The sequence below is a fragment of the Loxodonta africana genome, chromosome 24 (genome assembly GCF_030014295.1).
Source record: "Loxodonta africana isolate mLoxAfr1 chromosome 24, mLoxAfr1.hap2, whole genome shotgun sequence".
Lineage (NCBI taxonomy): Eukaryota > Metazoa > Chordata > Mammalia > Proboscidea > Elephantidae > Loxodonta > Loxodonta africana.
Window position 1 is genome coordinate 27,115,679 of NC_087365.1, and position 17,823 is coordinate 27,133,501.

Consider the following 17,823-nt stretch of genomic DNA (forward strand, 5'->3'; position numbering starts at 1 on the left):
TTCACTCTTCCCAGCTGAGGCCCCAGACCTTGTGATGCAGAGAAAAGCTGTCTCTACCATGCGCTATTTGAGCTCCTGACCCCAGGATCTAGGAGTGTAAGAAAGTGGTGGTTTTCTGCTACCGTGTTAGGTGTGGTTTGTTATACAGCAGCAGGAATTGGAACAACCACAAAGTCCTAGACAACTGCTGCAGACGGGGCCAGGAGAAGGAGGGGAGCAACTAGGAGGGCAAAGCCAGGATATTTCTTAGCAGTGAGGGAGGGGAAAGACTGAAAATGCCCCTATGCTGACGACTTGTAGCCTGGTACAACTGTCTCCCAGTGGGCAGTTAGCATAGATCAGAGGTACGCGAGGCTCACCTGGGCATGCAGAACGCAAACTCAGATGCTCCTGTGCTGGGTCCTGCGGACATATTGATGGAAGGAATGGGAGAGACAGGGAAACACACAAATAAAGCAGTTTTAGGCAATCCCGTCCACCTGAAGGAGGAAGTCAGTTTGGCTAAGGTGGGGGGCAGGAAAGGTGGGGCATTGGTTCTGATTCTGGAAAAATATCTCCCAGGCATTTTTTGGGTTTTAGTTCTATAACAGTCATTTCCCCTTCCTAATATCACCCTGATTTTCTTTCAAGCCATTTTCCTTCTTCCATTGGAGATAGTCTGAGGGAGCTTTATTCAGACACCTAAACCCAGTGCAATCGAGTCTAAGGGGTAGGCGTATGACTTACATTAAGCCAAAAGTCGCCCCCTCCCTGGAATGTGAATCTAAGCAAATGGACAAGGCTGAACACCCTTGAAGTTGTCCTATAATAGACACCACTGATGCTGCACCCAGATTCTCTTTACCATCCTCAGATGCTGGGAGTACTGGTTGCTAATGACTCATAGCTGCCCATTCTCCAAAACTTGACCTCAGTAATAGAAGTCACCTCACCAAGAAAATGCCTGTGACATTCCTGCCTCCCACCTCTTGGCCAATGACTGAGTAATACACACACACACACACACACACACACACACACACAAAATCAGCCCTTCTGCCTCAAAGTGGGGCAGCTCTGGTGCCATTCACACTCAGAGAACCCCTCAGGATCAGGCCGAGACTAGCCTCCAGCTGAGACCGCATCTTACCTAGCTTCTTCCCTTGCCCTGTCCTGCTTCCCTGGGCTTCTCCTGGGACCTTCCCTCACATGTCCAAGAATCCCCAACTCAGGAACTGCTAACAGGGAGCCTGACATACCCTTTTCATGAGACTCTCCTGGGTTTGTGTTTGTGGCCCTCCAGAACCAACCAGCTTCCAAGCCTTGTTCTTTAGTCTTCCCTTAAACTGTAAACTCTCAACAGCTTTCCAATAAATTCTTTTTGTTTTAATTTCCAAAGCCTGATACAGAACATGGAACCAGAAATGGAGGATTCTCAAGGACATGAGAGGTGTGTAGGATTGTCTGGGAAGGGACAGAAGGCAATGAAACTAACCCTCATACTGTGGTTTGAACCCTGGTCTCCTATGGCAGGTGGGATGAAGCAGCTGAGTCAATGGAGCCGTGTCAAGTTCTGGGAGGCTGTGACCTACTGTCACAAGATATCAAGGTCTGAGGCTTTCAAGGGCAAGTATTACCTTAGACTCATGCAAGAGAAGCCCTGGCTCTGTACCTTAGAGGCCCTTGTCTCCTCCAGCCCCTCCATTCCTCATAGAGCGAGGCACCCACAGGGCCAAGGGATATGCCCAGCCAGAATCTGCACCCTGTGGGCCGTGGCTGGGAAAGCCTGCCTAACTTCCCCAATGGCTGTTTCCGGAGCTAGAGAAGTCCTCTTCCCTGGGCCTGCCTCCCCAAGGGTGGACCACGCCTCAGTGGTATAAACAATAGGCCAGAGTGGTGGAAGGGGGGGCAATTTGTGAGGTGCACGCACAGAGCTTAGACATGCAGGCTGCGCTATCTGTGTATGCCTGTGAGGTCCCTGGAGTGTGGCACAGAGCTAGGCAGCAGGGAGAGGCCAGCTCCCCAAAGTTGCCAAGTTCTGATGCAGAATTCAAAGAGTTCTACAGAAAATTCTACATTGGAACTTGGCCTTCCAGGTCATTATGAATGTATATTTGTCAAGGTAGGAGGATAGAACATGTTTTATTTTACATTTTGTTAGCTTGTGTTTGTCGTTATTGTGAGTTGCCGACGAGTCGGCTCCAACTCATGGTGACCCCATGTACAACAGAACCATACGTTGCCTGACCTCACACCACCATCTTGAGCGTTGGTATGCTTGAGCCCATTGTTGTGGCCACTGTGCACACTGAGTGCTTTCTAACATAGCGAGCTCACCTTTTCAGCACGATATAAGGCAATATTCTATTGTGATCCATCGGATTTTCACTGGCTAATTTTCGGAAGTAGATCATCAGACCTTCCTTCCTGGTCTATCTTAGTTTGGAAGCTGTGCTGAAACCTGTCCATCATGGGTGACCCTTCTGGTATTCGAAGTACTAGGGAAAGAGCTTCCAGCTTCAGAGCAACACCCAAGCCAGCACAGCACAACAACTGACAGACAAGTGGCGGGTATTATTATTAGACAAACAGAATTTAAGGCAATAATATGAATAGGGATAAAGAGGGATTTTATTTAATGATAAAAGGAATAACCCATCAAGAACATGTAACAGACTATCGCCCTGTGATACTATTTAAACCTTGAGCCAAAACTATCCCCTAAGGTCACCTTTTCGTGAAATAACAGATTGGGACACAAAATAAAGCATATTTAGTGCTTCAGTAAGAAACCGTATGTATGAGACCAAAAGGTCAACAATCACTCTAAAGCAAAGATGAGAAGATAAGGGGGCTGGGAAACTAGAGTACTGGAAATGGAACAACCAGAACACAAAGAGAACGTTGACACGTTGTGAAAAATGTAGCTAATGTCACTGAACAGTTTGTGTAGAGATTGACAAATGGGAACCTAATTTCTGTGTAAACTTTCACTGAAAACATGATAAAATATTAAAAAAAAAAAAAGTAACAATCAGAAACCTGTATGTACCTAACAGCATATCTTCAAGGTTGGAGAAGTAGACAAATCTTTAACCAGAGTGAGAGGCATTCCCAGACCACTCATAGAGAATGACAGTTATGTGAACATACAGGTAGGAAAGCAGGGGAGCTTTGAATCATTCAAGTCTCAGTCTTGATCCCTGTGATGGTTGATGTTTTGTGTCAACTTGGCTAGGCCATGATCCTCCATTTTGTGATCTGATATAAGGGGATTTTCCTCAGGGGTGTAGCCTGCATCCAGTATATACGGATGTTCTGGCAAAGCTCTCTCTCTCTCTCTCAATCTTGCATCCAACTCGTCATTCTCTAACCTCCAGTTCTTGGTACGAGAGCAAGCAGCCTGCCACCTGACCTGCAGATTTGGGAATTTGCCAGCTCCTGCAACCACATAAATCAGGAGAAGCCTTCAGCCTGATGCCTGACCCATGGATTTGGGACTTGTCAGCCTCCACAACTGTGTGAGCCATTTCCTTGAAATAAATCTCTCTCTCTCTCTATATATATACATTTCACTGGTTTTGCTCCTCTAGAGAACCCAGCCTAAGACGGTCCCCTAATTCTAAAATAATACAATTACACTTCAAAGACTAATGTAACATTACCAAAAGTGACCACATACTAGGCCACAAAGCAAGTCCTAACAAATTCCAAAGAATCAATAGAACACAGAAGACAAAGGTCCCCAGACTGTGGAAAATTCCACTGCCTCAAGCAGCTTGCTTGGCAGGCCCCATAGCTTTACATTAAAATACTGGTTCCTCCCTCCTTAACTGCTGCCCAGAACTAGAGGAAACTGGTGGAAATCAATGTGGACATTCAGGTTAACCTTTTAGACATAGTAGACATACATAGTAACTTCCCTGCCTCTGGGTGGAGTTTAACTGCCATTTTCTGAACACGTGATGCATGAAGTTTTATGTAAACCCCATTGTGCCTGTGTAGTATCATTAAAAATATTGCTGATGTAACTTGTATGAACTTCCTAATTGCAAACCCCTTAAATGTAACCTTCTCCCTTGCCTTCACTGAGCAGTCTTGGCGGCAGCAGCCCTGACTGTTTCCTTTCCTTACAGAATGAAATAAAGGTGCCTTTCTGCTCTCCCGCCTCGGTCTCTCGTTTATTGGCTGAGATGAGTAGTGCCAAGCAGAACCTGGGATTTCCACCTGGCAACACACAGGCCACATTATCTGATTATAATAATATTAAAAACCAATAATAAAATAACTCCCATGCTTAAGGAAAATCAAAACAAAACAAAAAAACACCACTCTTCTAAATAATACTGGGAAAAGGATACATTACTACAGAAATTATGAAATGTTTGGAATCAAATGACAATGGCAGAACTACAAATCAAAATTCATGGAACAAAGAACACTTACAGCTTTGAAATACATTTATTTAAAAAGTAGAAACATTGAAAATTAATGAGCCAAGCATTGGACTGACTCAAGAAATCACAAAAAGAAGTACAGTCAACCCAAAGAAAGCAGATTACATGAAATAACAAAGATAAAGGTATAAATATGGAACTTCGAGAAAACCAGAAGTCGGTTCTCTGAATAAAAGGCAGCAATAGAAGGGCCCCTGAAGTGCTTGCCTCCAAGTATAAACATGGGTGGTGCAGGCATCAGTGTGGCTTTCAGTGGGGGAGGAGGTGGACAAGGGTAGGGGTCAGCGGGGCCAGACCTGCAGCTTCTTGGACATGCTAAAAAGCTCAGGCATTGTCACGCAGTGGTTGGGGGGGACGGGTGATCATGGAAGGGTTTGAACAGAAAAGTGTTGTGGTTAGTGTGGGAAGCAGGATAGAATTGGAGCTAGGTCTCTGAAGGTGACCAGGCCAGAGCTGAGACCAGGTGTGTGAAGCAGGCCAAGGGGCTGGGAGGGAGGTGGAGGAATTAGGGAACGAAGGGGTTCACCTTCCAGAAGCTCTGGTACTCCCTGGCTGTGTGACCCTGGGCAAGCCACTGAGCATCTCTGTGCCACAGGGTCCCCTACATAAATGACCTGTACAACTCTACAATTCTCCCAGCCTGGGGCCTGTGCAAACATCCCAGTTACTGACCCAGCAGCCACTCCCTCTTCCTCACAAACGAAACTCCATTTTGTCGGCCTGTGAGCACACACAGCCCTGGGTGGGGGTGAACCTCAGCTGGCCTAGTCAAAGAGGGTAATGTACTGGGGGCCAGTGTGCAGCCAGGTTCTTGCTCAGCCTGGAGGGGGTGAGGTGGAGGTACTGGGCTAGTTTCTCCTTAGGGTAATGCTCAGAGGAGGGAATCCGTGTTTTCCCTTGCCATGAGGAGACACCAGACATGTGGAGGGTGCTAGAAGGGAATAAGGAAGCCCTGGGTGATATCCCTGAACCTGAGCCAGGCCTAGGACCACCAACCTCCAGCCTTGAACTGTGGTTTAGTCACTGTGTGTTGGTTTTGAGGTGCTGGCGTGGTTAAGAGCACTGACCCTGGAGCCTGCATTTGAATCCCCTTTGCAGTTTATTGCCCATGCTTCCTTGGGCAAGTTACTCAACCTGTCTGCCCCTCAGTAGCCTGTCGGTAAACAGGGATTAAAAAGATGTCCTCCTTCACAGGATTTTATGCGGATTAAAGGAGGAAATACCGTAGAAGAGTGCCTATGGAAGTCTTTTCTGCTGCCGGCGGCTGAACACGCACCATGGCTGCATGTTCTGTGTGATGTCTCCATACACACATGCACACACACACGCACACACCCTGCTCCTTCACGAACTTTGCACATGCTGTTTATTCTGCCAGGTGGGCCCTCCCTGCCCCACAAACCCACCAAGCCAAACCCACCAAACCACCAAACCGAACCCCTTGCTCTAGAGTCCATTCCCACTTATGGTGACCACATGTTATACAGAGGAAAAGTGCTCCATAGGGCTTTCCTGACTGTAATCTTTATGGTGGAAGATCACCAGGCCCCTCTTCCGCACCGCCACTGGGTGGGTTCTGCCAACCTTAAGGTTAGTTAGTAGTCTAACGCAAAGTTCGCGCCATCCGGGGCCCTTCACAAACCTTCAGGCACCAAAAACACCTAAGGAAGCCTTTCCGGAGGCCCAGGCAACGCGCCTCTGCAGAAGACTCGATTCCGTGCCTGGGCCTCCCTCCCCGCCGCGCGCTGTCCGCAGCCGGCGCCCAGGGCTCTGGGGTTGATTCTCTGCACTCCTGGTTTGCTGGGTGAGGGGTTTTCCGGGTGGAGGTCCCAGCCCCCAGGCGCGGCCAAGTGCGCTCTCCCGGGCCTCCCTCCTGTGACCACACGGGCTCCGGGCAGCCCGGCCGCTCTGCCCGGTTTCTCCAATGGCAGCGGCGCCGGGCCGAGGGCAGGGGCTTGGACGGGGAGGCCGGGCAAACGGAGGGGTCCCCGGGCCGCCTCCTCCAGCCCGGCCCCTTTCCGCGGTCTCTGCCCCCCTCTTTCCTCCCTAACGAGCCGGGCCCCACGGGAGGTGAGCGAATGCCTCCCCCGCCCAGCGCCGGCTGATGGAGCTAAGTGATTCCGGGCACCGCGCTCCCCCGCGGCAACGACCCGCGGGCCTCGGGAGCCTTGCTCATGCCGCTCTTAGCAGTCTGGGCACAGTGCGCCGCGGCCCCCGAGCTGCCGGCCTCATTAGGAACCAGCCTCAGCCGGAGGGGCGTGCCGCGAGCGCGCGCAGCCCAATTTGTGCTCGACCCCGGCCGCTGCGCCTCCGCCCGGGCGGGTCCCCATGGCCCACGAAGCTCCCTGTCTGTCTTTCTGATTTTCACTTCTGCTCCCCCAACCCATGAATATTCTTTGTCTCTTTGTCAGGCTGCTTCATGGGGGGAGCCTAACTCTTTCTCAGCCCAGCAAAGGGGGCGACACCTGTTCACCCGCAGGAGTCTTTGTCTCCAGCTGGTGGGGGAGGCCTGGAACTGGGGTCCCCGCAGTGAGTTCACCCATCTTGCCGCTGGACAGGTTTTTTTGTTGTTGTTGTTGAGAATATACACAGCAAAGCATACACCAATTCAACAGTTTCTGCATGTACACAGTTCAGTGACATTGATGACATTCTTTGAGTTGTGCAACCATTCATTCTCACCCTCCTTTTCTGAGTTGTTCCTCCCTTATTAACATAAACTCATGGCCTTATAAGGCTCCTAGCTAATCTTTCAAGTGGCAGTTGTCACTTTGATCTCATATGGATAGTTCTTAAAAGAGCACAATGCTCAAGGCAAACGCTCTTTACTAGTTAAGCTCGCCTACTCTGACCCTAATATCTCGGAAGCGTGTTTTCTCCTTTTCAAAATCGGCAATTGAGAGCTTGACATAACTAACGCCATAATCATACTCTAAGTAACCTGTAAGTTTTCTTCCTGGCATTTTGTACACTCTCACTTTCAATGTCCTTTTTTACTATACCAGCTCCACTGGTCTCTTTCCAAAGGAGTGTGGGGCCTCCTCGGCTCTTGTGGCCTTGGTCTCCCTCTTCTTTTTCTCTTGGGAGCCGGCCTTCAGCTTGCAAGGCAGCAGCTAGAAAGGCTGCCTGGCTCTTTTGGTCTGTAACTTTCTTCTTGCTCCTTATCTCAGTCAGAGGAAACTTGGCAGGCCAGTTCCACTAGCGGAGAGATTTTTATTAAGTTTTTTTGCCCATTATAAACATAAAGATTAGAGTCCAGATGTCTGGCATGCATATCTTTAGTTTAATAAAGTGTTTCTTGTAGTTGTTCTGTAATATATACTCATCCAACCATCCGTGGGCTGTGTAATCCTTGCAAAAATGATACATGAACTCTAATGTAATTCCTACATTAGAGTTTATATATCATTTTTGCAAGGATTATGTAGCCCACAGCGGTAGGTGGTAAATGTAGAAATTGCTTTTCAGGACTCCATAAAGACAGCCTGTGTTGCTGCCGGACTGTCCATTGGTGTCACCTCCTAACAAACTTTCTCACTCTTTCTGACCCAGATTATGTTTCATTGGCTTGATTGCTCCAGGGCACGGACTCCAATCAGGTAACACTCTTGTTTGGTTTTAAGAAGACTTCAGGGAATATTTTTGGTTTAATGTTTAAAGATGATCTCAGGGTAATAGTTTCAGGGGCTCTTAAAAAAAATTTTTTTTTTTTTTCTTTCCAGGCACCATGGCTCCAGAAAGTCCATGAGAATATGAAATTCTGTTCTGTATTTTCCCCTTTTTGATCAGGATTCCTCCATAGAATCTTTGATCAAAGTGTTCAGTAATGGTAGCCGGGCACTATCCAGTTCTTCTGGTCTCATGGCAAAGGAGGCAGTTGTTCATGGGGGCAATTGGGCACACGTTCCATTTCCTCCTCCTAGTCTGGACTCCCTTTCACTGTTGCTGCAGGTGAATACAGATCAATTGTTGTGACTTGGATGGCCTCTTGCAAGCTTTTAAGACCCCAGGCACTACACAGTGAATTTAGGAGATAGAACAGAAGCACTAAACACAGTATTAGGCCAATTAACTGGGAAGTCCCATGAAATCATGACCCTAAACCTCCAAAACAAGGAACCAAATCCCATGAAGTGTTTGGCTGGATGTAAACAGCCTCAGCAGCTACTTTTTTTTTTTTTTTCTAAGTGTATCTATCACACAACTTTTACCAATTCAACTTTTTACAGGTGTACAACTTAATGACAGCACTTAAAATAATTGACTGTACAACCCTACCCTTAATCAATGCAGTTTTTCCATCACAGTTAACCCCCCTTTCCCCACTCCCTCCCACCCCTGGTAACCACTAATAAACTTTGGTCTCTATGTATTTGCCTGTTCTTGTCTTTTTATGTAAATGAGGTCATAGAGTATCTACCCTTTTCTGATTGACTTATTTCACTCAGCATAATGTCTTCAAACTCCATCCATATTGTAGCAAGTATCAAGACGTCATTTCTTCTACTGGCTGAATAGTATTCCATCGTATGTATGTTTATCCATTCATTTGTTGATGGCCATTTAGACTGTTTCCACCTTTTGGCTATTGTGAAAAGTGCTGCAATATACATTGGTTTATAAGTCTCTGTTTGAGTCTCTGCTTTCAAGTCTTTTGAGTATATACCTAGGAGTGGAATTGCTGGGTCACACAATAGTTTTATTTTTGGCTTTTTGAGGAACCACCACACTGTTTTCCACAACAGCAGTACCATTTTGCATTCTCATCGGCGATAGACAAGGGTTCCAATTTCCCCACATCCTCGCCAACATTTGTTATTCTGTTTTTTTTTTTTTTAAATCTTAGCCATCCTAATGAGAGTGAAATGGTACCTCGTGGTTTTGATTTGCATCTGTCTGATGGTTAGTACTGTACAGGCTTTCGATATGGAAATAAGTTTTGTCAAAAATGTTTTCCTAGTTGACATTGCTTTTTATTAAGTTATTTTTGTACGTAAGAATCTGCATTTCATCTCAGCCAAAAACTGGAGAAGCTATACAAATAAGAATTTGTATGAGGTTTTTTTCATTTATGATTTCTGTTAAGCTTAATGTAACCTCCTCTAGAGATCTGATTTCAAATCTAGAGCCCTCCTATTTGATTTTATTCTATTTAGCAACTCAATCCATCTAAAATATGCTTTGGCATTAGATGTGTATATTGAAGTTAGATGTGGATAGAAGGGAGGGATTTTTTCTTAATTTACTCCTGGTGTGGATTCATTTCCATTTCCTACCCATCTGCTGCAGGCCCAGTGATTTTCTCCTATGTTTTCTATTCCTGTTCAGTGGACCTTCTTTGATTCAATTCAGTCAGCATTTCTTGGGCTCCTAAAACTTTTGCTCACCTCTTCATAGTTTACACAGCATTTGTGTATATATACTGTAGAGGGACCTCGAGTAAGACAGACGAGAAAGAGCGAGCTTCCATGTGACAATAAGACCAACCCGCCTTCCAACAGAAGCAGAGATTTTATCTGAAGGCACTGGGATAATGCTGAGAAAAGGAAGAAGAAACAGGAATGTGTGTGGGGGGGGGAGGGGGTGGTAGGGAAGTGCTCTACTAACATTAGTTAACCGTTACCTGTTCTCAGAAAAAATGGTCTAAGAGTAAGGAAACACTTTAAAAAACATTCTGTGATTTGGAGTTTAATCTGGAGGCTTGCAACTTTTTGTTATGTAAGGATTGCAGAAAATGTTGACACTTTGCAGAACCTTCATCTGATTCCCTTAAGACTTCGTTGAGTTGGGGGGGTGTGGTTAGAACCTTGGGAACAGGTGTGACTTGCCCGAAATCACACAGCAACTTCCTGGAGAGCTGAGACTAGAACCCAGGATGCCTTAGTTACCTAGTGCTGCTCTAACAAAAATACTGAAAGTTGATGGCTTTAACAAACAAAAATTTATTCTCTCACAGTTTAGGAGGCTAGAAGTCTAAATTCAGGGCGCCAGCTCCAAGGGAAGGCTTTCTCTGTCTCTCAGCTCTGGGGCAAGGTCCTTGTCATCAATCTTTCCCTAGTCTAGGAGCTTCTCATTGCAGGGACCCTGAGTCCAAAGGACGTGCTCAGCTCCTGGCTCTTCTTGCTTGGTGTTAATGAGGTCCCTCTCTCCTCTGCTCCCTCCTCTCTTTTATGTCTTAAAAGAGGTTGACTCAAGATACAACCTAATCCTGTAGATTGTGTCCTCATTAGCATAACTACCTCTAATCTTGCCCCATTAACATCATAGAGGTTAGGATTTACAACACATAGGAAAATCGCATCAGATCACAAAATGGTGGACAACCACACAATATTGGGAATCATGGCCTAGCCAATTTGACACACATTGTGGGAGGACACAATTCAATCCGTAACACAGGGCTTCCCTCCCTTCTTTCTTTCTATAATTTATTGAAGACCCACAATGTGGCAAACACTTGTACCAGGAGTGGGACTACAGCACTGAATGCAAAAGACAGAGTCCTCCTGCCCTGTGATGAGTACTAGAAGCATGTCAACTTTTACCCAAGTTGTAAGATAATAAAGGTGGGGTGAGGCATGCTCTAGGTAGGATGGTCAGGGAAGGCTCCTCTTAGGAGACGAAGCTTAAAATAGCCAGGTGAATCTTAGGGAAGGCCAAGGGTAGCTGAGTCTTTTAGGACAAGGAAGCAAGGAGTTCTGAGATTCCAAAGTGAGAGTGGAAAGAAGAAGATAGATTTGAGACATATTTTAAAGGTAGGACTAAAAAGGGTGAGGGACAGAAAAGAACCAGGGTGACTCCTAGGTTCTACAAAGAACAACTAGTTGGATGATGGTGTGATTGTGAGGTTGAGGAACCTGGGAGAGAGCAGGGGAGTGGCTGAGAATCAGAAGTTGAATTCTGGCCACATTAAGTCTGAGAGGCCTATTGGATATCCAGGGGGATATGTCATTTGGCTGTTAAAACCACAAGTCTAGGACTTGGGGGAGAGGCCCAGGTTGGAGATATGAATTTGGGAATCATTAGCTTATAGAAAGGATATAAAATCATGGGCTTAGAAGAGATCCCATAAGGAGAGGAGTGGAAACCTGGTGGTGTAGTGGTTAAGAACTACACCTGCTAACCAAAAGGTCAACCGTTTGAATCTACCAGGTGCTCCTTGGAAACTCTATGGGGCATTTCTGCTCTGTCCTGTAGGGTCCCTATGAGTCGGAATCGACTTGATAGTAATGGGTTTGGTTTTTCTTTTTCGGGGAGAGGAGAAAAAAAGGTATGCAGGACTGAGGCCTGGGATACTCCAACATTTAGAAGTCAAGGTCAAAGAGGACGAGCCAGAAAATGAGACTGAAAAGAACATCCAGGGTGATAGAAGGAAAACCTGGTGTGTGTTGTGTCAACGGAGCCAAATGAAGCATGTGTTTTTAAAAAGGATGTTCTAAAAAAACATGTTGAATGCTGCTAGGGGGTTGTGTAAAATAAGGACATAAACAGGATGACTGAATTTGGCAAAATAGAGATAGTTTATGACCTTGATAACAGGAGTTTCAGTGAACTGCATTGGACAGAAGCATGACTGAAGGGGGTTGAAGAGTAAATGCTGACTCCTGTATAAAAATGGCAGATAGACTACAAAAGAAAAAACCAAGACAATTACTAACTCCAGGAAACACAAAAAGGTGCTCAGAGATGGAAAGGCCATCATAATATACTAAATGGCTTAGTTTTGAAGGGCATATTGCAGCCTAACTTGTAATGCTGATCTATTGTCACTTTGATTCCATACAGATAGTCCTTAAAAGAGCATAATGCTCAAGGCAGATATTCTTTATTATTTAAGCTAGACTATTATTTGGCTTTAAGAAGAATTCAGGGGATATTTTTGGTTTAAGGTTTAAAGATGATCTCAGGGCAATAGTTTTAGGGTTTCATCAAGGCACCATAGCTCCAGAAATTCTGGAATCCATGGTACTTTGAAATTCTGTTCTGCATTTTCCCCCTTTTGATCACAATTCTTCTACAGAATTTGTTCTTAATTATGCTTTAAGTAAAAGTTTACAGTGCAAATTAGTTTCTCATTCAAAAATGTATACATAAATTGTTTTGTGATATTGGTTGCAATCCCTGTAATGTGTCAGCACTCTACCCCTTTCCACCCCAGGTTCCCTGTGTCCATTCATCCATATATCCTCCTTTTTTTAATGACACATGAGACAAGATTAGCTGAGAATGGAAGGGGAATAGAAGATACTAGAATGGAGAAGGTGTGAACAGGTAGTTATAAGGGAAAAAGGAGTTATAAGGGAAGTGTAGAAGGGATGTGGGATGTCTGAGGGGTGGTCCATGTGGCATGTGAGGTCATCTATTTAACATGTGGCCCGTCGGTCCAGTAGTGACTTTTCCCAACCCGTGTAGGTTCTGAGAAAGTGGGCATCAGGAGAAGCAGGCCCTCTGGCATCTGTACAGAGGTGGGGTTTGGTGTTTTCAAGAGGGCCCCAGGGTGGGAGGCATGTCTTAGAATGATGACCTGATAGGCATGGCAAGTTGAGACATGGGTATCCTGGCCTGTCCCAGGGTCTGAGCCCTTCATGTGATCTGGCTCCATCAGTGTTCAGTCGGTAACTCAGACTTGAAGTGCAGAGTAAGGTACCAGGTCAAGGTTACACAACCGACCTAAGCCAGACCTCTGGGCTCTACCCTTGGCCTGACCCACTTTGTTTCCAGGCCATGGGTAGAATGTAAATGTTCCTTCTGGGCTAACCCAGGAAAGTACTCTCTCTGAAGATATCTCAGCTGTTAGTAATAATAATAGCATTAATAATATAATGGTACTGAGGTTCCCCCTTCAGCCAAAGATTAGACAGGCCCATAAAACAAAATGACACTAAAGGGGCAGATCAGCCCAGGGGCAAGGACTAGAAGGCAAGAGGGAACAGGAAAGCTGGTAATAGGGAACCCAAGGTTGAGAAGGGAGAGAGTTGACATGTCATGGGGTTGTTAACCAATGTCCTAAAACAATGTGTACTAACTGTTTAATGAGAAACTAGTTTGTTCTGTAAACCTTCATCTAAAATACAATAAAAAATAAATAAATAATATAACCAGTTATCATCGAGCTGATTCCATCTTATGGCAACCCCATGTATTTCAGAGTAGAAGTACACATAGGGTTTTCAGTGGCTGTGACCTTTTGGAAGTACATTGCCAGGCCTTTCTTCTGAGGTGCTTCAGGGTGGATTCAAATGGCCAACCTATCCATTAGTAGCCAAACACTTAACCACACCACCCAGGGACTCCTAAACCTGCAATATCACTATTAACTTTGCGATGGTCCAGGAATTTTTCTAAAGCTTTCATATATTAAATTATTTTAGTCCTCACAACAATCCTATGAGGTGTAGCTATTATTTTTCTACACTGGAGAAACTGAGGCACAGAGGTTAAGTGACTTGTCCAAGTCATGGAGTTTCAAGTACCAGAGGTCAGAATCAGACCCAGGCCATTGGCTCTTGTCTTCCTGAGAAAACCGCTACCCAGCACTGCCTCTCAAATGGCCCTCACAGCCTCTAAGGGGACATTCCTGAAAGATCTGGAGTCAGGTCCTGAGTGTGGAAGGGTGCAGATGGTTTAAGGCCCCCCCCGGGGGGCCAGACCCCTCACTGCACTGATGGGGAAGTGCAGCCATGTCCCGGGAGCTTCATTGCACGACTCAGGCACCTCTTGGAGAGGAGGCCAGTGGCCCACAGAGGTGAGGTGTGTGCACAGCCTGAGAGGCGTGGGGTGGCTATCCTGGGTCCAAGGACCAGAGGGGCACACTGGTGGCCCCAGGGGAGGAAGGCTGGGGCTCCTTCAGACCTGGAGGCTAGGGCAGGTCTGGGTCTTGGGATCCGAACCAAAGGCAGCCTTCTGAGGCTTTGTCCACTTGGCTGCTGCTCCTCTCCCTCCTCGAGCCCTGTCCCCAGGGCCCCCATGCTTATACTCCCAACCCAGGCCCAAGAGGTCACCTGCCCTGGTCCCCACAAACTAGGGCCCGTGGAGGTAGGACTCCCCTCTACCTTTGAACCTTACTGGACCTGGGCTTCTTTTCTTCCCATGTTCCTGCCTGGGAGGGGTGACAGGGATGTGTCAAGAAGCTGTCCCAAACGCCCCCAGTCTCAGGGCCCGAGTCCCTGGACCGTGCTCTGTGGGGCCTGTGCATGGGGTGGGAGTGTCCTGCGCTCCCCCAAAGCCTGACCACCCTGAGCTGTGGGAATAACACCTCTGATTCTGCCTGTTTCATGGGCCTACAGGCAGGAACTCCCCTTCCTGGGGTGGCCAAGACAAAGCCCCCTGTCCTCGCCACCCTGGCTGTGTGCAGTTTTTATCACTTGTCCTCTTGATTGAGTCCCTGCACACCTGACTGTCTCTTGCTCCACTACTCCTGGGCCAGGTCCCTCTCAGATCCTCTCAGGGGGCTATGTTGGAGGATCTGGGCTTGTTGATCCCCGGCCTCATCTGGGCATCCAGAAATCCTGGAGACCATTTCTAGGTGCCTCCAACCTGTTCCTCTCCCCAAGTCCAAAAAGCCACAGCCACACGGTGGCAGCTCCTGTCACACCACTATGGCACCACTGCCAGTGACAGCCCAGAGGCCTGCACCTCCTCCCTTACCGGCCTTACACAGACAGGCCCACGTGCGTCCCCAGATGCCTGAATCACTGCTGACGGCTTGGGACCTGGCGGTCACGGGCTCCTGGGGAGTCACTGGGGAGGGGGTGGCAGCCACGTTGCCTCCAAGGGAACACCTGCGGGTATAAATAGGCAGCCAGCGAAGGCAGCGCAGCAGAGTCAGTGGAGCAGCCCTGCGCCAGGATGCCTGACACCACGCTGCCTGCCTGCTTCCTCAGCCTGCTGGCCCTCACCTCCGCCTGCTACTTCCAGAACTGCCCGAGGGGCGGCAAGAGGGCCATGTCGGACATGGAGCTGAGACAGGTACAATGGACGAGGCCGTCCTGCAGCTGCTAGGAGGGAGCAGTGCCCCAGGGCTGGCACCGCAGGGCAGTGACCAGTAAAGGGGGGCATCGTGGAAGAAGGCAGGCTTTAGGGGAAGTGCCCAGTAGGAGGAAGGAGGCTGGGCATGGCTGGGCAGAGGGACCAACAGGGTGGGTCAGAGGGGGTCAGGCTACCGGGTCAGCCAGGAGGGCTGAAGGGTTCCCGGACACTGTCCCAGCCAGAGAGGGGATACAGTAAAGTGGGAGATGCTTCCCCAGTAACTGGGCTTAGGGCTGGGTCAGGGAGAACTGAGTAGCGAGGCCTCCTCTATGCCCATGGGGTCCCCTCAGAGAAGACTGGCTCTGTCCTGCCCAGCATTCAAGGCCTTCTCCATTCAGCCCCCAGGCTTTGCTGGCCACAGGCACCCCAGCCCCATACACAGGAGCTGGCCAATTGCTCTGAGCTCTCCTGAGTGGTAGAGTGGTTAAGTGTTCAGCTGCTTACCAAAAGGTTGGCCGTTGGAATCCACCAGCCAGTCCTTGGAAACCCTATGCAGCAGTTCTACTCTGTCCTGTAGGGTCACTGTGAGTCGGAAAGGACTCGATGGCAATGGGTTTGGTTTTTTCTGTTTTGTTTTCGGTTTTCTCCTGAGTGGAAGGTGCTATCCAAGCATCCTGTAAGGAAGTTCTGGCGGATACCTAGCCCAGTTCTCTCCTGTTGCATGTCCAACAGATTCTCTTGTATTTCATTTTCAGCAGAGATGAGGGAATCCAATCACCATACTCTCTTTTGCTGGGGCCACAGGTGGCTCAGTTTCAGCCTGTTGAACACACCTAGCCGGGACAGGTGGGCAAGACCCACAGGTTACCCTTTCCTCTGCTTGGGTCATTTGAAAGCCCAGACTCAGCCAGCTGCCTATACCCTCTCCTGGGGCTCAGGCCTCTGCCAACCACCTGGTTAGTCCGTAGGTGGGTGAGCAGAGGGTCAGGTAAGGGCAAGCCAAGAGGGGAGACAGGAAATGGGGGGAAGGGCCTGGATGTGGCCTGGAGAGGGCGGGGCTCTCTATGCTGGAGGCGCGGTGCTAGGGATCAACTTCCAGTGATAGGGGCAGGGAAGGAAAGTCTGGATTAGAGGGAGGATTGGTGCGCAGCCGAGAGAGCCACACCACTGAGAGCCCAGGGCTGATGAGGAAGGCCTCCCCTTTGCGATAGCCCCTGGGAGACCCCGCCCCCGACTGAGGGAGCTGCTGCTGAGGGCTGTTACTGAGAGAGAGTCCTCGGTCTCCTGGTTTCCAAAGGACTTCAGTAGATTTCTACTCCCGCCCTTGATCGCTCTGGGGGCCGAAACAGGACCAGAGCGACGCAGAACCACCAGCTTCCCCATAATCTGCCCCCCAGTTCAGAGTGGCTCGGGGAGTCCAGGCCGCCCTGCTCACCCGCTTCCGCCCCTTGTCCCCGCTCCCCGCCCGTCCCTGCAGTGCCTCCCCTGCGGCCCCGGGGGCAAGGGGCGCTGCTTCGGGCCCAGCATCTGCTGCGGGGAAGAGCTGGGCTGCTTCGTGGGCACCGCCGAGGCGCTGCGCTGCCAGGAGGAGAACTACCTGCCGTCGCCCTGCCAGTCTGGCCAGAAGCCATGCGGGAGCGGTGGCCGCTGCGCCGCGGCCGGCATCTGCTGCTATGAGGGTGCGCGGCTGGGGTGGCCGGGTGGAGCCGGGGTTTGAGGCCCGGCGGGACTCGGCGGACTGGGGGGCCTGGGTTCGAGCCTCAGCAGATTAGGAGGCCGAGGGGGGCGGGGCGGGGCGGGGCGGGGCCTGGAGGGGCGAGGCCCGGAGGGGCGAGGCCTGCCGGGCCCCGGGGTGCTTGTGGTCCCCCAGTCGCGCCCACCCGGGAGAGCGCCGCCCTGCAGGCGGGCTCAGCCCATGGTCCCCACAGAGAGCTGCGTGACGGAGCCCGAGTGCCGGGAGGGCGCCGGCATCCACCGCCGCACCCGCGCCAGCGACCGGAGCAACGCGACTCAGCTGGACGGACCGGCCGGGGCCTTGCTGCTGCGGCTGGTGCAGCTGGCGGGGGCGCCCGAGCCCGAGGAGCCCGCCAAGCCCGGCGTCTACTGAGCCTCGCCGACCGCCGCCCCGGCGCGCTCGCCCCGCCCTTCCCTTGCAGCAAGAAAAATAAACCTTTTTAAATGCATCGCTGCGATCTCCGGTCTGTCTGTCTGTCTCTCCGGAGGTGGGGAGGGCGGGGTGGGGTGCAGACCCCCTACTCCCGGCCAGTCCCCCGACCGAAGCCTTGGGCAGATCCAGCCCAGGGAAGGAGCAGATCCTGTAGAGACCCTGAGCCTGTAGGGATCGTGAGCCAGTAAACAGTTCTCGACAGAATCTAGGGCAGGGCGGCCTGGGGGCGGCCTGGGGGGCGGCCTGGGGGCG

General features: G+C 49.5%; 1 protein-coding gene across 1 annotated transcript; it reads left to right on the plus strand.

Moving 5' to 3' along the window:
• Nucleotides 1-15,284: 15,284 nt before the first annotated feature.
• Nucleotides 15,285-17,511, plus strand: AVP (arginine vasopressin). Its single transcript, XM_064276456.1, has 3 exons — nt 15,285-15,404; nt 16,882-17,083; nt 17,333-17,511. The coding sequence occupies exons 1-3, from the start codon at nt 15,285-15,287 to the stop codon at nt 17,509-17,511; spliced, it is 501 nt and encodes a 166-aa protein (XP_064132526.1).
• The last annotated feature ends 312 nt before the right edge of the window (nt 17,512-17,823 follow it).